Genomic DNA, 25216 nt, shown 5'->3' on the forward strand with positions numbered 1-25216 from the left:
GCAACTATGAATTGATTAATTCTAGCCCATGTTTCTTCTCATTAGATCTAAAATCCCACCATGCTAACTGCCCATTATTTTCCGCACTGCTTATTTTCTGCACACCTAATAAAAGGCCTTGACCCTTCAAGGAATAACCCAATTTCTCCAGAGGAAAGATATTATTTGACCAGAATATTCTTTAACAACAAAATAAGGATCACAACCTTACCATATAAAGCTCTTGAAAACAAGACTAAATAAGTTCTGAATAAAATCAATTATAATTTCTACAATGTGTGGGTGCTGCTGATCAAATTGTTAAAGGGTTGTGTGCTTGTGGCTTAGTTTTTTTTTTTTTTTCTTTTTTCTTCTCAGTTTTAGCTTTAGCTTTGTTTTGTTTTGCAAGAATGAAAGGGGAAGGGCCTCCTAACCAACCCCACAGATCAGTTCCGGCCAGCCTCGAGGCTCACAGGGTTTATGGTCACTGACTTAATTGAGCCAGGGAGCACGGAAGTGCCGCCCCTGTGCAACTTAGGTTTTCTTTATCCTGCAGTTTTTACCTCAGCAGAGCTGCACACCAGAGACTCACTCCAGCGCTTCGTGTGTGGCTCTCTCAAGAGCAAGCTGTGGGTCTGTGAGTGTTTGTGTGCTTTTATTCATTTCACACTTACTGAAAAGTGTGTATGTAAGAGGGTGGGGTGTGTGTGTCAAAGAGAGTGAGGAAGAGAAGGAGAGAGAGATCAATTGATTCTGCAGCCTCAGCTCCAGCATCCCTCAGTTGGGAGCTTCTGTAGCCAGGTGATCACTTGGGGTGCATAGCTCGGAGATGCAGTCCCCCTGGAAAATCCTTACGGTGGCACCTCTATTCTTGCTCCTGTCTCTTCAGTCCTCGGCCTCTCCAGCCTACGATGACTCGTCCAGGCCCAGAGACTCGAATGGGCACACCTGTGTAGGTATGTAAATCAATATTTTTGTAATTTTTATATAGACATAACAATGGGGTCCAATACTTTGCTTGCATCATAAATCACATATTTTATTACATCAAGAGTTGTAAGATTCCAAGTAAGGCAGCAGTAACCTCACCGACAGAGAGGAATGTAGACTCCAAGAGTAGACATTGGCACTACATACATCTATGTGAATACAAAGCGTACTAGTTTAAATTGGGCATAAAACTCTTCCACCTCATTGGTGATTGGAATTTTTTCTTCTCGTATAGGTAACTATTATTTCAGGCTATTTTAACCTGAAATTTTTACTGCTTTTCATGGGCTTTGACCTCATACAGACACATCTGGGTTTGAATCAATGCCCGCCTCCTACCCTTCTCTCCCATTTCCTGCTGGCTGTGGAAACCTGCAGCAATGTACTTAACCCTCTCCAAGCTTCTGTGTCCTTACTGGTGAACTGAAGCTAGTGAGACCCATCTCGTAGGGATACCACGGAAATTGTGACCATGCGTGTAAATCTGTGGCATGTGCACACGGTAAGGACTCAACCATCTTAGCTTCCTTCCGTCTCTCAGAGAATCCAGATATGGCAATCATCTGGAGACACTGAGCACTGATATGGCTTCTTGGCTTATCTGTCAATGGAGTGTTTTATTTCCAAGAGGTTTTTTTTGTTTGTTTTTTTGGATGAGAGTAGGAGGTAAGGTAAGATCTTTGCTATTCACGTTGTAGCTCTCATAACATGGGAATCCTCGTAACAGTGGTGGCATTTAGATGGTACAGTCCATGGAGCCACGTAGACTCAGAGCTCAGAGTAGTAAGTAATTGTTCAATGAGCAGACCTCAAAATAGAGTCCTAGCTTGAGAAGTCAGGAAAATAACTCTCGGGTAAGTCTGGTGGCCACATGCTGCAAACAGAAAATCTGGACATAGATTCTGACACTTAGGAATTGTCTCTGGAGACAATATGGAAATATATCTGAATTAGTCCTACTTCCTCAAAATCATGGCTTCAGGTCATTGTACACGTTAGGAGGTGCACTCTACTTCCGAGGTTTTTCCTTTTTTTTTTTTTGAGATGGATTATCGCACTGTCACCTGGGCTGGAGTACAGTGGCACAGTCTCAGCTCACCGCAATCTCTGCCTCTCTGGTTCACGTGATTCTCCTGCATCAGCCTCCTGAGTAGCTGGGATTACAGGCGCACATGACCACATCTGGCTAATTTTTTGTATTTTTAGTAGAGATGGGGTTTCACTATGTTGGCCACACTGGTCTCGAACTCCTGACCTCGTGATCTGCCTGCCATGGCCTCCCAAAGTGCGGGGATTACAGGCATGAGACACTGTGCCCAGCCTCCAAAGTCTTGTTTTAGTTGAGACCCAGATTCCCCAAGACTTTATTTTCCAGAGACCAAGAGGCAGAGGTGTGTGGTCCTTTGAACCATGCCTGTGAGATCATCCTCCCCCCCCAGTATTTGGTTTCCTTAAATAATTATTTACCACCTTTTCATTTTTCTCAAAACAAAACCCTACTGCCTATCAAATGGAAATACACTTGAGAAAAGCTCAGATGAAATCAGTTTTACTTCTGGGCTCATTGAGAAAAGCTCAGATGAAATCAGTTTTACTTCTGGGCTCATTGCAAACTAAATGTTTGAGTTTGGGCAAGTTGTCAGGGCTGAGATCCTTGGACCTTCACTTCAGTAAAATGGACAGGAGATACTCATTCCTTTATCTGCCCTGTTCCCAGTGAGGTCATAGAGGGTAAGAAAGAGGTGTTGGGGAGATTTCAGGATGGGGTTGCTCTAGTTTTCTATTGCTGCTTCAAAAATTACAATAATAACCATTTTGTTGTATTATGATTTTATTGGTGAAAAATTTGTTCAAACACTGGCTGGTGATTCTTCTTCTCCATGCAGGAGTGACTGAGGTTAGGAGGTGGTATTTGGATGGTGGATAGATGGATCTGGGACTGACAAAAACAGCTTCACTCACATGTTTGGCATCTTGGGGGTGCTAGAGGTTAGAGGGTTGGCTCATCTGGAAGTGGCATCAGAGTGCCCACACATGGCTATCTTGGGTAGTAGGCCTTCTTACTTGGCAGCTTAGGAATCCCAGAGAGAATTCCAAAAGATAGGAATTAGAAGCTGCCAATCTTTCAAGTTTGGGGTCTGGAAATGGGCACAGCATTACTTGCCGTCTTCCATTGCTCAAAGCATTCACAGGTTCCTCCACCCAGACTCCAATGGAGCGGGCATAGACCCTTCATTTTGATGGAGAGAGTCAAGAAATGTGTGGTCATCTCTATTATTCACAGAGATATACTTTGGTTGCCCATACAAATTCTCATGGCCCCGAGAGCTTTGAGACTCTGTTGCTGATTAGGTTTGAGGATGATTTAGCACCCATTTTCCCAGCAACTCACATCTTCTTCTGGCTAACTCTGCCTGGGTGACTTATTCACCTGTTGTCATAATAGCAAGAGAGGTGGGTGCAGGAGGAGTCCAGTCTTGTGATGAACACGTACTGAGCACTGCCTATGTGCTGAGACAGGGGCTGAAGGCAGACCAACTTGGTGCTTCACTGTTTGAAGTCGGCTTTTCTGGGAGACAGGATTAGAAATGTGTGTGCAGGGGAGTTTATTGAGAAGTACTCTTGGCAAAAAGACCAGCAAGAGAGGAAGGCACTGGGATTGGCAGGGAGAAGGCGGACTGTGCTGCAGCCATAAAAGAAGGCCTAGTGGATCCCACTGAGAGATCTAGGACTAAAATAGCTCTTCCGAGTTGTCCTGAAGTCGGTGCAGGTCTTGGAATTCCCACATCAAACAGTCCTTGGATGTGACCTGACCCCAGAGGAGGGCTGTAATTTTGAGATATCTCCCATTGGTGGAGACAGTTCTGGCAAGGGATTCTAGTGCTGGCAGAATCCTTCAGAACAATGGCTCCAGAAGCTGGGGAGTGAGTGTCTCCTGAAAGGGGATCCTGGGGTGTACCTACTGAAAGGGTTGCATGTGGGAAGCATCTCAGGAAGCAGTGAGGTCCGCTGTCTTGCAGCTGGAGAGAAGAGAAAGAAGTGTGTGGAAGAGGGGAAAGAAAAGAAGGAACTGTTGATTTGAATTCTTCTAACTCTACATTTGTTGCCAACACCCTAACAACTTTCTGACAAAAAGCAGGATTATATGCCTTCAAACCCTCCAGCAGAAAGGCGGTCCCCCAAACATTTCCATGCACTCACTCCTCACATGGCCACTGAAGATGCAAGACCCTGCACTCAGAGCCAGGGATACACAGACAAAGGAGAAGAAGGATTTTTAGAATGTCTGTCTTCAGGAAATTCACTGTCCAGTTTAGAGGAAAATGAGAACCTGGAGCCTTGTAAAGATTACAATACTTTAAAATGAATGTTGAACTTGGCCCTTAGTGCCCTTGATAATACCCTTTCTCTAGAACTCTTTCAATTGCAAATTCGAGAGCCAGCAGAGCACTATGAAGTACAGGGCAGAGGCTCACAGTTTGGAAGTGGGCTCTGCAGACTATGCTCATAAAGCCACCTGGGGAAGGTGAAGTAATAGCCTCAAAAAGAGTGTTTAAAACTTTAAAATTTTAGGCCGTGTGTGGTGGCTTATGCCTGTAATCCCAGCACTTTGGGAGGCCGAGGTGGGCAGATCATGAGGTCAGGAGATTGAGACCAGCCTGGCCAATATGGTGAAAACCCATCTCTACCAAAAAAAAAAACAAAAAAAGTGTGTGTGTGTATATATATATATATATATATATATATATATATACACACATATATATATAAATTAGCAGGACGTGGTGGCGCATGCCTGTAGTCCCAGCTACTCAGGGCACTGAGGCAGAAGAATCACTTGAACCCGGGAGGCAGAGGTTGCAGTGAGCTAAGATCGCACCACCACACTCCAGCCTGGCCAACAGAGAGACTCCGTCTCAAAAAAAAAAAAAAAAAAAGGATAAAAAAGAAACTTTAGAATTCTAGAAACACTTCTACCTGAATATTGCTAGTCAAAGAAGGAAGCTTCGGTTATCTCAAAGATTCTGTTGCATTCACCTGCTTGCTGAAAGACCCCAGGCCATAAAATCTTTTTGAGCAAAAAGTGATTAGGCAGCTGGATTTCTGATTATCCCAACTGACCAAGAATGATTCATCTTTTTTTTTTTTTTTAAATAAGGACAAAGTCCTACTCTATCACCCAGGCTACAGTGCAGTGGTACGATTATAGCACGTTGCAGCCTCAACAGTCCAGCTCTAGTGATCCCCTCACCTCAGCCTCCCCTGTAACTGGGACTACAGGTGCACACCACCATGCCTGCCTAATTGTTTTATTTTTATTTTTGTGGAGACAGGGTCTCATTATGTTGTCCATGCTGGTCTCAAACTTCTGGGCCCAAGCAATCTGTCTGCCTCAGCCTCCCAAAATGCTGGGATTATAAGCATGAGCCACTGGGTCCAGCCCGCTTCATTTTTGTTAGTTGTCAGCTGTCTTTCAATTGCCATTCCAACATAAATTCTTACTTTGATCATAAAAGAATACCCTTGCCTTCATTTATAAGATCGTGATAACATAAAATATTTAGATGACCTTCCCAACACATGTAAAAAGTTCTTCCTTCCTATTTGTCATCAAGGTCAACTGAATTAGTTGGGTTTCATCCATTTTTATGAAGATTATTGTTGAGTAATTGTATTTGTTTCTTACTCATAAAGTTTGTTTTGCTACTGGTTTCCCCAGCACTTCTCCATGAGGGTAGTACCTTCCATCTTTTCTCTGACTTGAATGTGGAATAACTGGAATGATGCCTGGAGAAAGTCACTACAGGCAGGTGCTGTTCAGCCACACAAATTACATTTGCAAGTTAATAATTACAATAATTGCCAACATTTACTGGACATTGTGTGATAAATTATCTTCCAAAAGGCTTACATTTATTAACCCATTTAATCATGTAATGATCTTATGAAGTCTGTATTATCTTTATCCTCATTTGGTAGGTAAAAAAACAAAGACAGAAATAAGTAACTTGTTCAAGGTTACATAACTAGTTAAAATTTGGCTGATTCCTCACTTTAATTGTGATTATGTTATTGTTGACGTGATTAAATCAGGGTAATATATTTTTCCCATATTGTTTTAAATAATAACTTTATTGAGAAATATGATTCATGTATCATAAAATTTACCCTTTTAAAGTGTAAAAGTGGCATTTAGTATATTCATGAGGTGTGCACTGATCACCAGTATCTAATTCCAGAACACTTTATTGCTCCCTGCAAAAATCCAGTTCTCTTAGCAGTCACTCCCCATTTCCTTTTCTCTATAGCCCCTGGAAATCACCCATCTACTTCCTGTCTCTATGGGCATTTCACAAAAATAGGATAATATAGAACATGGCCTTTTGCCACAGGCCTCTTTGACTTAGCATAATGTTTTCAAGGTTCATTCATGTTGTAGCATGTATCAACCTTATTTCTTCTTATGGCTGAATAATATTCCATTGTATGGACCTACTTGGTTTTGTCACTTATTCATTGTTGATGGACATTTGAGTTGTTTTCACTGCTTGGTGATTATGTATAATTCTGCTATGAATATTCACGTACAAGATTTTGTGTGGACATGTGTTTTTATTTCTCTTGGACGTATACCTAGGAGTGGAATTTCTAGGGCATGTGGTAATTCCATCTTTAACATTTTGAGGAACTGCTAAACTGTTTTCCAAGAAGCTGCACCATTTTACATTTCTACCAGCGGTTTATGAAAGTTGTAATTTCTCCACCTTCTTCCCAACACTTAGTTATTCATCATTTTGCTATCGCCATCATGGTAGCTGTGGAGTGAGATCTCATTTTTTGTTTTAATTTGTATTTCCCAAATGATAATGATGTTAGCATCTTTTCATGTGCTTATTGGCCATTTGTATATCTTCTTTGAAAAAAATTTCTACTCAAATATTTTTCTCCTCTTTAAATTGGGTTTGTGTTTTTATTGTTGAATTATAACAATTCTCCATATATTCTGGATACAAGTCTCTTTTGAAATATATGATTCACAAATATTTTCTCCCATTCTGTGTTTCCTTCCCCCACTTTCATAACGGTGTCCTTTCAAGAGCAAAATTTAGTAAGTTTGATGGAATTCAGTGTATCTAATTTTTCTTTTGTCTCTTGTACTTTTGGTGTCATATTTAAGACCTGTATTTTAAAATTGTTGTTGCAGTTATTGACTTTCTCTTGTCATATGCCTGTTCCTTTATCTTATTTCCCGGATACTGAGTTCCTCACCACCAATAGAGCAACCAGGAGTGAAACTCCTGGGGTTGCAAGTAACAGGAATCAACTTCAATTAGGTTAAGCAAAAAAAAAGGAAGAAAAATAAAAGAGGAAATTTGCTTGTGAGATTTCCAAGAGTGATTTTAGAATCAAAAGGAGAAAAGAGACTTACAAATCAAGCTAGGAAACAAAAAATGTTGGCTGCCAGGATCCCAGAGAGTTCTCTCTCCCAGCGCGTTGCCGCTGCCTCCATCTCTATCCCTACAGACCAGCTGGTTTAATGCTCTCCACCCTTTGGCTGACTACTGGCTCCCACAAGCCCTGAGTTTGTATGTGGTAGTTCAGCCCGCAGAAGTGGGTTCACCTTCTGGTTACCAATTCCAACTTCCCAGCAGACAGAATTTGGGCTAAGTCTTTAGTCCACTGAATAAGGGGCAGGTGGGAGTGGGGAGAGCTCGAAGTACGGAGATGGCTGCCAGGCTTATGGCATGAGCTCTCACTGAAGTGGGGGTATTGCTGTGACTGGAGGGATACTCCAAAATGAGCCCTCACGGAAGTTACTGAGCTATTGAGCCTACATCCCCATCACAAACAACCCCAGCTCCAATCCCAAAGAGCAACCTACAGTGGGGAACCAACCAGAAGATCTGAGGACGTGACCATAAATGTATTCCCAAAGCAGATTGAAGCTGTGGAAAGCCCCAAGGTCCCCTTCCCCAGGGTACCATATTTGTTAGCACTGAAGAGTACGTCCCATTTGAACACTAAGCAAATGCGGTGTTGACTATGCTTAAACAGGCTGTGCCTCTTTCTGCCACTTTTCAAATGTTGCAGAATAAATAATTAGACATGTTCATTTTTGCGAAGTATTTCTTTACATGGCTGATTTAGGGGGAAAATAATCCTTGTGTTTCCAAGTCATTGACATTTAAATTAATTCACGGAATGTTGGTTTTTTTTAAAAGCACTATTTGGTACTCAGGAAGCTTTTTAAAAGGTTAAGAAAAACCTGACTTTTTCCCTTACTCACATTTGGTTAAATATAAAGTGCCTTCAGTGTCAGGTTATAATCCCCTCTCCACACCCGCATACCACACACAGAATGGTCCAAGATGACTTCATAGTTTGATTGATGAACAGACAGAGGTGGCCGCATAATTTCAAGCCAATGTGAGCAATAAAATAACAGTGTCACTGACAAGAATAGGAAGGATTTAGACAGAGCCAACAGAAGGTTGAAAATTTATTATCACAACATAGACACACAGAAATTTCACTCTATTTCTCTATAACTAAACGCTTGTTGATAAGACACTGTTTCTGTTGATAGCAGAAAACATTTCATCTTGCCATTTATGTTGTTAAATTTAGTCTTCTTTGGGTAACTTAACTTTTCCTCTTCCTTCCCTCCTCTGTGAGGGTTGATCTAAGTTCTCCAGGAGGACTTACCCATCACTCTGGTGTTCACGGTTCTCAGCCTTTGGAGGTGGTCTCTGTCCTCAGCCCTAAGAGTGCCAGCAATTGAAGCTTCGGGGCTGGTGGGGTTCATGGGCTTGGCTCAGTCATGCAATCTGGATATTGGCCCTGCATCTGACCCACCACACGTTCCACCCTCACGGGCCAGGCAGATCCTTGAGGTCTAGCTGGACCATCCCTGTTCCCTGAACACAGCTACTGCCCTCTGCACGTGCCCCTTACCATGGTGGTTCCCATACACTCTCTCTTCTCCATAATCTCCTACCTTTATTTTTAAATTATCATTGCATTTAACCCCAACTTTAGAATAAATGGTAGATTTCTGATCATCTGCATTTTTTACCACCTGTCTGCCTCTCTGTTTCCCGGATTGCTCTGAGGTCGAAACCTGAAGACAAAGACCATAAAGACACTCTGAGGAGGGCCTGTGACTTTGGGGAAAGGTCACAAAGTAAGCAAAACCCAAAGAATACATGATGACAGCGTGCTGTGCTTCAGGAACAAAGGAAGTAATTTTTTTTTTTGTAAATATATTAATACTCTGGGTAAGAACACAGAACATTTTAAAATTTGTTATGGAAAAGGGAATAAAAAAGAAGTTATAAAGCATTAAGCAGAGTAAAATCCCCATTAAGTTATAATGTGCCCACTTCTCTACTGACGAGCTATTTTCCTAGATAGGATGAATGCCAAAATGTTCATAGTGATTATATGGCTATCTCTAAATGAAGACATTACTAGTGATTTACATTTTCTTCTCAGTGCTTTTCTGAATTTTCCACACTTTCTATAATGTGCTTGTGAAAGCAATAGTAAGGCATGGGGTTAAGAGCTGCAGAGCGTGGGGCTCTCAGATTTGAATCCTGGTTCTGTCACTCCATACAAATGTGACGTTGGGGACATAGCTTCACCCTCAGCACCACCTCACTCCCCTCATCTGCAAAATGAGAATTACACAGGGTGGTGTGAACAGCCTGTCACTTAGAACTGTGCTTGGTATATAGCAAGGACACAAAAGGGTGTGATTATCTATTCTTTTGGAAATCAAGAAATTGTGCTCTAGAAGTCCTGAAATTAAACCTATTGTAAGGCAAAAAGTCCTGAGTAACTGAATAATTTCATGCCAACCTGTATCTTAAGTAAATATAACTTCTCAAATCTTGGGTGTTTCAAGGGAAGATTCATTTATAAAGAAAGATTTCACAGTGTATTAGCTTTCTATTGCTCTGTGATAAATTGCCACGCACTTATCAGCTTAAATCAACAGAAATTTATTATCTCACAGTTTTTGCCCATCAGAAGCCTAGACATAACATCACTGAGTTCCCTGCTCAGAGTTTTTTTGACAAGGCTGAAGTCAAAATGTTGGCCAGGGCTTCAGTCTGATTTGACACTAAGGTCCTCTTGCAAGTTCACTGGTTGTTGGTAGAATACAGTTCCTTGCAGTTGCCGGACTGAAGTCCCATCTGCCTCTCAGCCATCAGCTAGGGATCACTCTCAGTAACTAGAGTCTGCCTCTCTTCCTAAGGAGTGAGTAGCATAGCTAATTTCTTTCTTTCAAAACCAGCTAGAGAAAACTCTATATTTAAAGGGCTCCCTGTATATGCCTGGCCCATCTAGGAAAATCTTGATTACCCCAAAATAAACTGATTGGAGTCCTTAATTACATATGAAGAATCCTTTTTGTCATTGCCATGTAACAGAATATAACCGTGGAAGTGATAGCCAGTCATTTTCACAGGTTCTGCCCTTATTCAGAGTAGGGAATTAAATGTGTTCACCAGGAGGCAGAAATATTATAATTCTACCTACCACACATAGAAATGCTTTTAAAAGATCAAAAAGAACCTTCAAACACCCAGATAATATCACAAGGGATAATTTATGTGACTTAGTTCCAAAGTGATTCACCAAATAGAAATGAATACATAATGGAAATCAATAGATGAAGATTAAGTTGCAAATTGAACAAGTTTTTTGGGATTTGGGGGGTTTTGGGAGTTTGGGTTTGTTTATGGCTTTTTGTTTTTTATATGCAAGTTTTTTCTCATGGATTTCACACGAGAGTTCCAAGAGAGGAAAGAGCAAAGGGAGTAGCAAAAAGTCTTTTTAAAAATGAGGAAAAGGCCAGGTGCAGTGGCTCACACCTGTAATCCTAGCAATTTGAGAGACCGAGGTGGAAGGATCACTTGAGTCCCAGAGTTCAAGACAAGCCTGGAAAACATAACAAGACTTCATCTTTACAAAAAAAATTAAAAATTAGCCCAGCGTGGTGATATGTAACCAGCTACAAAGACTGAGGTGGGAGGATCGCTTGAGTCTGGGAGACACAAACAGGCTCTGTCTGTTTAAAAAAAAGGAAAGGAAAAAAAGAAAAACATTAGCCTACAGATCCAAGAATCTCAAGAAACTCCAAATACACAAAGAGAAGTAAATCTTGATACCTTATAGTCGAACTCAAACTTCTGAAAACCAAATACGACATAAAAATCTTGAAAGCACAAACAGAGAAATGACTTATCACTTACAGGAAAACAGAAATATGACTAATGGCTGAACTTTCATCAGAATTTTGTAAGCCAGATGGTAGTAAAATGATATGCAGCACTTCTTTTTATTGTGCTTCATTTTATTGCACTTTGCAGATACTGCATTTTTTACAAATTGGAGGTTTATGGCAACCCTATGCCAAACAAGTCTATCAGCACCATTTTTCCAACAGCATGTGCTCACTTCATGTCTCTGTGTCACATTTTTGTAATTCTCAGAATATTTCAAACTTTTCCATTATTGTTATATCTGTGGTGTGACTCTGTGTTCAGTGATCTTTGACGTCACTATTGTAACTGTTTCGAGGTGCCATGAACCACACCCATATAAGACAGCAACCTTCGTTGATAAATGTGTGTGTTCTGACTGTTCCACCAACCAGCTATTTCCCCATCTCTGCCCCTCTGCACTGCCCTCCCTATTTCCTGAGACACAACAATATTAACATTAGGCCAATTCGCAACCCTACAATGGCCTCTAACTGCCTAAGTGAAAGACAGAGTCACATATATCTCACTTTAAATCAAAAGCCAGAAATTATTATGCTTAGTGAGGAGGCATGTCAGAAGCCAAGATGGGCCTCACGTCAAACAGTTAGCCCAGTAAGCAAAAAATGAAAAATAAAAAAGATAAGAGAAAGTTATTGAAAAAAAATTTAAAGCACTATTCCACTAAACACACCAATGATAAGAAAGTGAAACAGCCTTATCATTGACGTGGAGAAAACTTTTCATGGTCTAGATAGAATATCAAACCACCCATGATATTCCCCCAAGCCAAAGCCTAATCCAGAGCAAGATTCTAGCTCTCTTCAGTTCTATGAAGGCTAGTAGAGGTGAGGAAGCTGGAAACAAAAGTATAAAACTAACAGAGGTTGGTTTATGAGGTTTAAGGAAAGAAGTTATCTCCATAACATAAAAGTGCAAGGTGAAGGAACACATGCTGATGTAGAAGCTACAGCAAGTTATCCAGAAAATCTAGCTAAGATCATTGATGAAGGTGGCTATACTAAGCAAATGATTGTTAATGTAGACAAAATAGCCTTCTATTAGAAGATGTCATCTGTATGACTTTCATAGCTAGAGAGGAGAAGTCAATACCCCGCTGCAAAGCTCCAAAGGACAAGCTGACTCTCTTGTCAGGGATTAATGCAGCTGGTGACTTTAAGTTGAAGCAAATGCTTGTTTACCGTAATGAAAATCCTAGGGCCCTTAGGAATTTTGCTAAATCTACTCTGCTTGTACTCTAGAAATGGAACAATAAGACTTGGATAATGGCAAATTTGTTTGTGTATGGTTTACTGTATATTTTGAGCTCACTGTGGAGACCTACTGCTCAGAAAAAAAGATTTATTTCAAAATATTACTGCTCATTGACAATATACCTGGTCACCCAAGAGCGCTGATGAAGAGGTACAAGGAGATTAACGTTATTTCCATGTCTCTAACAGAGCACATATTCTGTAACTCATGAATCAAGAAGTCATTTTGACTTTCAAGTCTTATTATTTAAGAAATACATTAGTTTAATTAGATCCCATGTGTTAGTTTTGGCTTTTGTTGCCATTGCTTTTGGTGGTTTAGTCATGAAGCCTTTGCACATGCCTATGTCTTGAATGGTATTGCCTAGGTTTTCTTCAAGGGTTTTTATGGTTTTAGGTGTTATGTTTAAATCTTTAATCCATCTTGAGTTAATTTTTGTATAAGGTGTAAGGAAGGGGTCCAGTTTCAGTTTTCTCCGTATGGCTAGCCAGTTTTCCGAACACTATTTATTAAATAAATCCTTTCCCCATTGCTTGTTTTTGTCGGGCTTGTCGAAGATCAGATAGTTATAGATGTGTGGTGTTATTTCTGAGGCCTCTGTTCTGTTCATTGGTCTATATATCTGTTTTGGTACCAGTACCATGCTGTTTTGGTTACTGTAGCCTTTTGGTTACTGTAGACCTATAGCCTTGTAGTATAGTTTGAAGTCAGGTAGCGTGATGCCTCCAGCTTTGTTCTTTTTACTTAGGATTGTCTTGGCTATACGGGTTCTTTTTTGGTTCCATATGAAATTTAAAGTAGTTTTTTTCTAATTCTGTGAAGAAAGTCAATGGTAGCTTGAGGGGAATAGCATTGAATCTATAAATTACTTCGGGCAGTATTGCCATTTTCATGATACTGATTCTTCCTATCCATGAACATGGAATGTTTTTCCATTTGTTTGTGTCCTCTCTTATTTCCTTGAGCAATGGTTTGTATTTCTCCTTGAAGAGGTCCTTCACATCCCTTGTAAGTTGTATTCCTAGATATTTTATTCTCTTCGTAGCAATTGTGAATGAGAGTTTGCTCATGATTTGGCTGTTATTGGTGTATCAGAATGCTTGTGATTTTTGCACATTGATTTTGTATCCTGAGACTTTGCTGAAGTTGCTTATCAGTTTAAGGAGTTTTTGGGTTGAGATGTTGGGGTTTCCTAAATATACAATCATGTCATCTGCAAACAGAGATAATTTGACTTTCCCTCTTCCTGTTTGAGTACCTATTTCTCTTGCCCGATTGCAGTGTCCAGAACTTCCAATACAATGTTGAATAGGAGTGGTGAGACAGTGCATCCTTATCTTGTGCCAGTTTTCAAAGGGAATGCTTCTAGCTTTTGCCCGTTCAGTATGATATTGGCTGTGGGTTTGTCATAAATAGGTCTTATTATTTTGATATATGTTCCATCAATACCTAGTTTATTGACTGTTTTTAGCATGAAGGGGTGTTGAATTTTATTGAAGGCCTTTTCTGCATCTATTGAGATAATCATGTGGTTTTTGTCTTTGGTTCTGTTTATGTGATGGATTATGATTAGTGATTTGCATATGTTGAACCAGCCTTGCATCCCAGGGATGAAGCTGACTTGATCATAGTGGATAAGCTTTTTAATGTGCTGCTGGATTCAGTTTGCCAGTATTTTATTGAGGATTTTCACATTGATGTTCATCAAGGATATTGGCCTGAAATTTTCTTTTTTTGTTGTGTCTCTGCCAGGTTTTGATATCAGGATGATGCTGGCCTCATAAAATGAGTTAGGGAGGAGTCACTCTTTTTCTATTGTTTGGAATAGTTTCAGAAGGAGCGGTATCAGCTCCTCCTCTTTGTACTTCTGGTAGAATTTGTTGTGAATCCGTCTGGTCCTGGGCTTTTTTTTGGTTGGTAGGCTGTTAATTACTGCCTCAATTTCAGAACTTGTTATTGGTCTATTCAAGGATTTGACTTCTCCCTGGTTTAGTCTTGGGAGGGTGCATATGTTGAGGAATTTATCCATTTCTTCTAGATTTTCTAGTTTATTTGCATAGAGGTGTTTATAAACTAAAGAGCTTCTGCACAGCAAGAGAAACTATCATCAGAGTGAAGAGGCAACCTACAGAATGGGAGAAAATTTTTGCAATCTATCCATCTAACAAAGGGCCAATATCCAGAATCTACAAGGAACTTAAACAGATGTACATGAAAAAAGCAAATAACCCCATCAAAAAGTGGCCAAAGGATATGAACAGACACTTTTCAAAAGAAGACATTAATGTGGACAACAAACATGAAAAAAAACTCATCATCACTGCTCATTAGAGAAATGCAATCAAAACCACAATGAGATACCATCTCACACCAGTTAGAATAGTGATAAAAACTCAGGAAACAACCGATGCTGGAGAACATATGGAGAAATAGGAACACTTTTACACTGTTGGTGGGAGTGTAAATTAGTTCAACCATTGTGGAAGACAGTGTGGTGATTCCTCAAGGATCTAGAACTAGAAATACCATTTGACCCAGCAATCCCATTACTGGGTATATACCCAAAGGATTATAAATCATGCTACTATAAAGACACATGCACAAGTATGTTTATTGCAGCACTATTCACAATAGCAAAGACTTGGAACCAATGAGTTTATGTCCTTTGCAGGGACATGGATGAAGCTGGAAACCCTCATTTTCAGCAAACTAACACAGGAACAGAAAACCAAACACCACATGTTCTCACTCATAAGTGGGAGTTGAACAATGAGAACACATGGGCACAGGGAGAGGAACATCATACACCAGGGCCTGTAGGAGGGTGGGGGGCAAGGGGAGGGATAGAATTAGGAGAAATACCGAATGTAGATGACGAGTTGATGGGTGCAGCAAATCACCATGGCACACGTATACCTATGTAGCAAACCTGCACGTTCTGCATATGTATCCCAGAACTTAAAGTATAATTTAAAAAAAAGAAAAAATAATACATTACATGAGGTTATAGCTGCCATAGGCACTTATTCCTCTGATGAATCTGGGAAAAGTAAATTGAAAACCTTCTGGAAAGGATTTACCATTTTAGATGCCATGAAGGACATTCATGGGAGGAGGTCAAAATATCAGCATTAAGAGGAGTTTGGCAAACGTTGATTCCAACCCTCAAGAATGATTTTGAGGGGTTTAAGACTTCAGTGACGAAACTGCAGACGTGATATAAATGGCAAGAGAATTAGAAGTGAAATCTGAAGATGTGACTGAATTGCTGCAATCTCATGATAAAATCTGAATTGATGAGGAGTTGCTTCTTATGGCCGAACAAATAAAGAGGTTTCTTGAAGTGAAATCTACTCTGAAGAAGCTGTGAACATTGCTGAAATGATGACAAAGGATTTAGAATATTTCATAAACTTAGTTGATAAAGCAGCAGCAGGGTTTTAGAGGACTGACTCCAATTTTGAAAAGTTCTATTGCGGTAAATGCTATCAAACAGCATTGCCTCCTACAGATAAATCTTCCATGAAAGGGAAAGTCAATCAATGTGGCAGACTTCTTTGTCTTATTTTAAGAAATTGCCACAGCCAACCCAATCTTCAGCAACCACCACCCTGATCAGTCAACAACCATCAACATCAAGGCAAGACCCACCACCTGCAAAAAGATTATGACTTGCTGAATGCTCAGATGATCTCTAACAATTGTTACTGGTAAAGTCTTTTTAAAATTAAGATATGTACATTGTTTTTAAGACATAATGCTAGTGCACATTTAATAGACTACAGTATGGTATAAACATAACTCTTATATGCACCAGGAAACCAAATTCTCATGTGACTATTGAGATATGTGCTTTATTGTGGTGGTCTGGAGCTGAATATCTCCAATATATACCCATACTTAAAATGCTGAGAGGAAGAAGAAGTTATCAACCAAGAGTTCTGAATCCAGTTAAAATGTTATTCAAAAATGAAGGTAAAATAAACACATTCCCAGATAAACCAAACTGAGAAGATTCATTGCTGGCAGGTATGCCATGCAAGAAATGGTAAAAAAAATAAGCCCTTCAGACAGAAAGAAAATAACACCACACGGTAACTTGCATCCACAGGAAGGAATGAAAAGCACTAGGAATGTAAATATGTAGAGAAATATAAAATAATAGTATATATGTATATGCACATGCACACAAATACTTCTCTTACTTCAAAATAAAAATTTGTTTTATTTTGTTTTTATTTATAATTATTGCTTTATAATTATAAAACTGTATTGTTGTATTTATAACTCTTATGGGTACAAAATGTATGACAAAAATAGCCCAAATACAAGGTGAGGATGGAGCAATATTAGAGCAAAATTGTGAAATCTTACTACAATTAAATCAGTACTAACTTAAAATACATTATGATAAGGTAAAGATGCATACTGTAATCTCAGTAACCACTGGAAATATGAACATCTAAATAAGAAATTACTTTAAAAAGTTACAAAAGGAAGTAAAATAGTGCAAAAAATACTTGCTTCCCACAAAAAAAGAAAGTAAATAAGGAAAGAAGAGCAAAAAAGCAACCCAAGATGTCCAGAAATAGCTGCCATATGAAAATGACATTATATGTGAATGAACTGCACACTTCAATCAAAGGACAAGATGATTAGACTAGATTTTAAAAGGTAACATCTAAGTATACTCTGTCTAAAAGACAACTTTTAGACTCAAACACACAATAGGTTGAAAATAAAAGAATGGAAAAACATATATCATAAAAACAGTAACTGTAAGAGAATAGGGATAAATATATTAGTACCAGAAAAACGCACTTTAAGATGTAGGATAATCCCCAAAACAAAAAGGTATATTTCATAATGAAAAAGGGGCTATTCTATCAAGAAAGAAATAATAATTATATTTATATGTAATTGTCAATATTAATTATGTATATGAACTTAATTTAAAAGCCCCCAAATACTGAAAGATTTGAAAAGAAAAACAGACAATGCAACCACAGAGTTGAAAATTTCAACACTCCTCTCTTCTTAATCTATAGAATTAAACAAAAAGAATGTAAAGATATAGAAGACCTGAATAACCCAACTAACTTGACCTACATAACATCTACAGAACACTCCATTCAATGACAACAAAGCATTCATGGACCATTCTCCAGGACTGACCATGTGTTATGCAATAAAGTAATTATCAATTCTTTTTTTTTTTTTTTTTGAGACAGAGTCTCGCTCTGTCGCCCAGGTTGGAGTGCAGTGGCGTCATCTCGGCTCACTGCAAGCTCTGCCTCCCTGGTACACGCCATTCTCCTGCCTCAGCTTCCCCAGCAGCTAGGACTACAGGTGCACGCCGCCACACCCGGCTAATGTTTTGTATTTTTAGTAGAGACAGGGTTTCATCGCGTTAGGCAGGATGGTCTCAATCTCCTGACCTTGTGATCTGCCCACCTCGGCCTCCCAAAGTGTTGGGATTACAGGCGTGAGCCACCGTGCCCAGCCATCAGTTCATTTTTAAAAATTGAAATCACATAAATATTTCTCAAATTAAATTAGAAATCAACAACAGAAAAAAGTTTGGAAATACCACAATAGGTGGAAATAATACAACATCCCTCCTTAAAAAAATTTTTAAAAGACTCTGACAATTCAACAAAATAGCCCTGAATAACTTCATTTAAAAGTGGGCAAAGGACATGAATAGACATTTTTCAAAATAAGACATACAAATGGCCAACAAGCATATTTAAAAATGTTCAACATCAGTAATCTTCAGAGAAATGCAAATTAAAACCACAATGAGATATCATCTTATGCCAGTTAGAATGGCTATTGTTAAAAAGTCAAAACATAACAGATGTTGAAAGAATGTAGAAGAAAGGGAAGGCTTATACGCTGTTGGCTGGAATGCAAATTAGTACAACCCCTGTGGAAAACATGGTGAAGATTTCTCGAAAAACTAAAAATAGAACTACCAGTCAATCCATCAATCCCACCACTGGGCATTTACCCAAAGGAAAAGAAATCATTGTATCGGAAGACACCTGCTCATATGTCTATGTTTATTGCAGCACTATTTACAAATGGCAAAGATATGGAGTTAAGTGTTCATCAATGGATCATTGGATAAAGTATGGTGTGTATATATGTGTATAGTATACAACACAATGGATCATTGGATTAAGTATGGTGTGTATATATGTGTATAGTATACAATAAAATAGTATTCAGCCATAAAATAGAATGAAATCATGTCTTTTGCAACAACATGGATGGAACTGGAGGCCATTATCTGAAGTGAAACAGCTCAGACACAGAAAGTCAGATACTACACGTTCTCACATAAAATCAGAAGCTAAATACTGTATACACATGAACATAGAGTGTGGAATAATTATGACTGGTGAAGTGAAGGAAGGGAAGGGAGTGAGGAAAGAGAAATTACTTAATGGGTACAATGTACACTATTTGGGTGATTGTCACACAAAAAGCCCAGAATTTACCACTACACAATATATCCATGTAATAAAACTGCACTTATACCCCTTACATATAAACAAATCTTTTTTAAAAGAAAGATAAAAATGAGAAAAAGAAGAAATCAAAGGAAAATTAGAAAATAAATATAAGTCCATGCATTTACAGCCAATTCCATTTTTTGACAAAGACACCAGCAACATACAACTGGGAAAGAACAGTCTCTTCAATAAGTGGCATGGGAAAACTGGATATCCACGTGCATAAGGATGAAACTAGACCCTTGTCTCTTATCATACACAAAAATCAAATCAAAATGAATTAAAAACTTATATCTAAGACATGAAACTACAAAACTACTAGAAGAAAACATTGGGGGAGAACTCCGGGACACTGGTCTGAGCAAAGAATTTTTGTGTAAAGACTTCAAAAGCACAGGCAACAAAAAGAAAATTAGACAAATGAGATTACATCAAGCTAAAAGCTTTCTGCACAACAAAAAATCAATAAACAAAGTGAGGCCATAACCCACAGAACGGGAGAAAATATTTGCAAATTATCCATCCAGCTGGAGATTAACAACAAGAATATGTAAGGAGCTCAAATAGCTCAATAGCAAAAACAAACAAACAAAAAAAAAAAACAAAAAACCCAAATAATCCAATTTAAAAATGAGCAAATGGTTTGACTAGACATTTCTCAAAAAAGACATATACATGGACAACAAGTAGACGAAAAGCATTCTCAACATCATTAATCATTAGAGAAATGCAAATCAAAACTACAATGAGATATGATGCTACCCCAGTTAAAAAGACAGGGAATAATGCATGCTGGCAAGGATGTGGAGAAAGGGGAACCCTTGTTTGTGGGAATGTAAATTAATGCAGCCACTGTGGAAAACAGTAGGGAAGTTCCTCAAAAAACTGAAAATAGAACTACCATACAGTCCAGCAATTCCACTGCTGTATTTATATTGGAAAGAAAGAAAATCAATATATTGAAGCAGTATCCACACTTCCATGTTTACTGCAGCACTATTTACAATAGCCAAAATATGAACTCAACCTCAGTGCCCATCAATGGATGAACAGATAAAGAAAACATGGTATGATACACAATGGAATATTATTCTACCACAATAAAGAATGAAAGCCTGTCATTTGCAGCAACATGGATGCAACTGGAGATTACTATATTAAGTAAAACAAGCCAAGCACAAAAAGACAAATATTGCATATTCTCACTCATATATGTGGGATAAAAAAAATGGATCTCATAAAGATAGAGTAGCAGTGGTTAGCAGAGGCCAAGAAGAATAGGAGGAGGGGAGAGGTTGATTAATGCGTACAAATACATACCTAGATAGAAGAAACAATATCCTGTGTTCAATAGATTGGTACACTGATTAGTGTTTACAATAACCTCTTGTGTATTTCAAAATAGTTAGAAGAGAATGATTCAAATGTTTCTAGCATAGAGAAATGACAAATTTTTAAGATGATAGATATCCCAATTACACTGATTTGATCTTTAAACATTATATGATTGTATTAATAATCACGGGTGCCATGAAAATATGTATATCTAGTAAGTATCAATAAAAATAGTAAAATTATTTAAAAATTAGACAATAGTTTGGCCTAAGTGAAAATGAAAACATAATATATTAAAATTTATTGAATGCAGCTAAAGCAGTGTTTATGGAAAAATTTATAACTTTAAACACTTATATTAAAAAGAAAAATCTAAAATTAATAATGTAAGTTTCCACCCCAAGAAGCCAGAAAACAAAGAATCCAAAGCCAAACTGAGTAGAAGGAAAGAAATAATAAAGATCAGAGCAGAAAATGATAAAATAAAAATCAGGAATGCAATAGAGAGAATCGATGAAACCAAAATATAGTCCCTTAGAAATGATCAATAAAACTGATAAACCTTTAGCTAGATCATTTAAAAAGGAGAGATAAAGCTGTCATCAAAATCAAGAATAAAACAAGAGGGGACATAATTGTAGACCCAAAGGAAATTAAAAGGATCATAAGGGAAGATCGTAAACAATTTTGTGCCAAGAAGGTAGAGGGAGAGTTTAGATAAAATACACAAATTCTGAAAGGAGACATGACTTAAGAAAAAGTAGGAAATGTGTATAGATATATACCAAGTAAAGAAATGGAATTCGTAATTAGAAATTGTATCTGCTTCCTAGGGATGCTATAAAAACATTACCATAAATTAGGTGGCTGAAAATAACAAAAACTTATCCTCTTACACAATTCTGAAGGCTAGAAGTTTGCACTTAGGTGTCCACCTCTTTCTCCTAGCCTCTCGTGGTTGCCAGCAATCCTTCACATTCCTTGGCTTACAGCTGCATAACTCCACTCCTGCCCACATCATCTCCTGGCCATTTTCCCTTTGTGTGTCTGTCTTCATGTGGCATTCTCCTCTCTGCGTGTGGTTCTCTTTTCTTAAAAGAACACTGGTCATTTTGGATTAAGGACCACTCTATCCTAGTATTACTTCATCTTAACTAATACATCTACAAGAACCCTATTTTATATAAAGCACATTCTGAAGTCCCAGGAAGGGCATGAATTTTAACAAAGGGTTATGGAATAATGGGATATCTATATGCAAAAAAAGGGTGAGGGAGAATTTAGATACTTATTTCAAATCACACACAATTGTGAACTCAAAATAGAATATAGACCTAAAGGTAAGAGCTAAAACCATAAAACTTCTAAAAGAGGCTGGGCACAGTGGCTTACGCCTGTAATCCCAGCACTTTCAGAGGCCGAGGTGGGCGGATCACAAGGTCAGAAGATCGAGACCATCCTGGCTAACATGGTGAAACCCCGTCTCGACTAAAAATACAAAAAATTAGCCAGGTGTGGTGGCGGGCGCCTGTAGTCCCAGCTACCTGGGAGGCTGAGGCAGGAGAATGTCGTGAACCCACGAGGCGGGGCTTGCAGTGAGCGATGTTATGCCACTGCTCTCCAGCCTGGGTGACAGAGCGAGATTCCCTCTCAAAAAAAAAAAACTTCTAAAAGAAAGTCTCCATGACATTGGATGAGGCAAAGATTCTTAGCACTGTCCAAAAGGAAAAGTTGTTAAATTGTACTTTATCCAATTTAAACACTCTGCTCTCCGCAAAACATCACTAGAAAACCAAAAGATTAGCCACACACTTGGAAGCAATACTTGCAAATCCCATAGACGTTAGTATAGCAATGATTGTTTTAATTAACATGAGTGATAATTTTCAATTTGGAAGGATGCTGTTTTAATATATGTAGTGTGGAGAATATAAATTTTAAAGTAAAATAGTTCTGAATTTGAATCACGGGTTAGCCCCTGCTGATCTGAAAGGATTAAAGTATATTGCTTAACCTTTCTGGGCCTCACATTTCTAAGGAAATCTGGAAAGAAGCAATCTCATGAGAATGTTGTGAAGATTAAATGAGATAGAATTTGTAAAAATGCCTAGTAGACAGCCTGAAACACAAAATGGTATTCTAGAAATTTTCATATTTCATGTGTTCCCAAAATGTATTAAGGTAGAAGGCAGCTATTAAAAAGCATATTTAATAAGTTATGTTTGATAAAATAGAATTTGCTTTTTTCTAATTATAAAAGAATGCATGGTTTTCATAGAGATTTTGGATATAGAAGAGTACTTTTAAAGAATAAAATCAATTGCAATTCCCAAATCCTGATGATCACTATTGATATTTTGACATATTTTCTTTCAAAATCGTCCAGGTATACATTTGTGGGCTTTGGATCTTGTTCTTTTCTTTTGTTATATTTCTAAATTTGAACAGTTAGACAGTCAACAAAACATTTGAGAAAATTTTGGCAGTAGTAAGCATTTGTTGTCAGCTGAAAAATTTCCACGTTAGCAAGTAGATTTGTGTATAAAGACGGAATAATATTGGGCAGAGTGTAAAATTATTTTTTTCTTTCTCTCTCTCCCCCTCTCTCCCTATCGATTTGCCTACATATCCGTTCCATCCATCATCTGTCTATCCTCTTTGCAACCATTCATCCATCAATCTATCCATCCACTCACCCATTCATTTTCCTATCATCTATCCATCCATTCTCTATATCTTTATATGTCTAACTATGGGTCTTAGAATGCAAATATTGAAGTGAGTTGAAAAATGAAGTTGCATTCTACTGAAAGAAAAATTTAATTAATTTCTTTAATAATAAAATATGGATTTGTCATTTCAGTTTATACAGAGGCCTTTTTTATAAATTGAATGGAGGAAGTATCAGCTCCAACATTTGACAAAAATGTATATAAAGCATACCTTAAGGTAAAGGAATTTTATTTAAAATGCAGTATAGACAAAAGTATATTGAAAAGGACAATATTTTCATTATCCAATTATTTCTGAGTGTTTTTTGTTTTTTGGGTTTTGTTGTTTGTTTGTTTGTTTGTTTTGAGATGGAGTTTTGCTCTTGTCACCCAGGCTGGAGTGCAATCTCGGCTCACTGCAACCTCCACCTCCTGGGCTCAAGTGATTCTCCTGCCTCAGCCTCCCAAGTAGCTGGGATTACAGATGCATGTCACCACACCTGGCTAGTTTTTTGTATTTTTAATAGAAACAGAGTTTTGCCATGTTGAGCAGGCTGGTCTCAAACTCCTGACATCAAGTGATCCACCCGCCTCAACCGCCCAAAGTGCTGGGATTACAGGTGTCACGCCCGCCCCTGAGTATATTAGACTTTCACTGGATTTTGCTAAGCAAAATAGTAACTACTATAAATTTTTTTGCATATTCCCCCCGCAAAAAATGAGAAAGTAAAAGATGATTGATTTAACATGTTTTTATAAGTCAGGTAGCGTCTAGTTCTTTGCTTTCAATAAAATGGAAGGGGAACTTAATGAAATTGTCAGGTTATACATCATTTAAAATAATTTTCAATGACAGTTTACTCCAACATTTGGCATTTACCTCAGAAGAAGTTCAAAGAATTCTGTGACATTGCTATATCAAAAGTCCTTCAATTCTGATCTATTTATTCAAGTAAACATGTTTTTCAGTACTTATATGTTTAACAATGAAAAAGAGGAACAAAAGTGATACTGAACCTTGTCTCTTTACATGAATAAGTAGTATTTCTCAACAGACATAGGTACCAATTAAAAAGGCTCAATAATGTCATTAAGAGGTGCAATTCCAATATCATTTTACCTTTATCATCTAATAATAGTTTATCAAATTGGCAATCTATTGTTTAGAGAAGTTAATTTTACTAACAAAGAAAACTCAATCTAGACTCCAAACTTGAAGTATCACAGGAAATTAAAATTTTTATTTAAGTTTTATACATGCTTTTAGTATTGAGATCAATACTAATACTTTATTGATCAATAGTGGGATTAAAAAATAATTTCAACTATAAAAACACATTGCATTTGGATAAAATTCTGTGGTTGAAGAAGAATTCAAGGAGGTGGGCTTTTCAATTCAAGAAGAGGAATTATCAATGCAAAATTAATCAGTATGAAATAAGAGTTTGGCCATATATTTTTAAGTGGATGAGACTAGATAGAAATCACTATAGTATTTAGATACCTTTGGATACACATAGAAGGTTACTCTAACAGTTCCACTGTAATGTTTACAATTGGTCCAAATTTATATCCTTTGTAGCTAGATTGATATCCATTAATAATTTCTTGTTATCCATTAAAATGTGTAAGTTCATAGTTTTTCAAGTTTATTTTAGAAGATACAGAGTTAAACACTGAAAACCATTAGTTCACAGTCTGCACTCTAGACTCTACTTCTTGAAGCCTGTAGTCTATAGTATGGCCTTTAAGGTGCTTCACAATCTAGCCCCTTCCTACCTCTCTCACTCTTCCTTTCTCACTGACTCTGAATTTTAGTCTTGGCCAACTCTTCTCTTTCTTACCTCCAATTCTTAAAAAACTCCTACACATGGAAAACTTTTTCTCCTTTTTCTGATGAATGAGTTCCTCCTATTCCTTAAGACTCAGCTCCTCTGAGAGGCTATCACTGAGAGGTTACACCAGCGTGCCCCCAAAGCACTACCAGGTTCCTCTATCACAATACTTATGGGCTTCTCAGATTGTTTATTTATGTATCAGTTTGCCCCACAGGTCTGTGACTTCTTTTATTCACATGTGTCTCTTCAAGCTTTTGGGCACATAGTAGGCGCTGAAAAGTGCATGTTGAATGAAT

The 25216-nt window shown here is 38.0% G+C and overlaps 1 protein-coding gene across 3 annotated transcripts in view; it reads left to right on the forward strand.

The window, feature by feature from the left end:
• Nucleotides 1-420: 420 nt before the first annotated feature.
• Nucleotides 421-25216, forward strand: part of AOAH (acyloxyacyl hydrolase (neutrophil)) — a 214565-nt gene continuing 189769 nt past the window's right edge. For all 3 annotated transcript variants that reach the window (XM_011950150.1, XM_011950151.1, XM_011950152.1), the window contains exon 1: nucleotides 421-935. In XM_011950150.1, the coding sequence (XP_011805540.1) occupies nucleotides 809-935 (127 nt within the window). In that variant the 5' untranslated portion in view covers nucleotides 421-808. The remainder of the gene's footprint in view (nucleotides 936-25216) is intronic.

The sequence above is a fragment of the Colobus angolensis genome, unplaced genomic scaffold (genome assembly GCF_000951035.1).
Source record: "Colobus angolensis palliatus isolate OR3802 unplaced genomic scaffold, Cang.pa_1.0 Scaffold302, whole genome shotgun sequence".
Lineage (NCBI taxonomy): Eukaryota > Metazoa > Chordata > Mammalia > Primates > Cercopithecidae > Colobus > Colobus angolensis.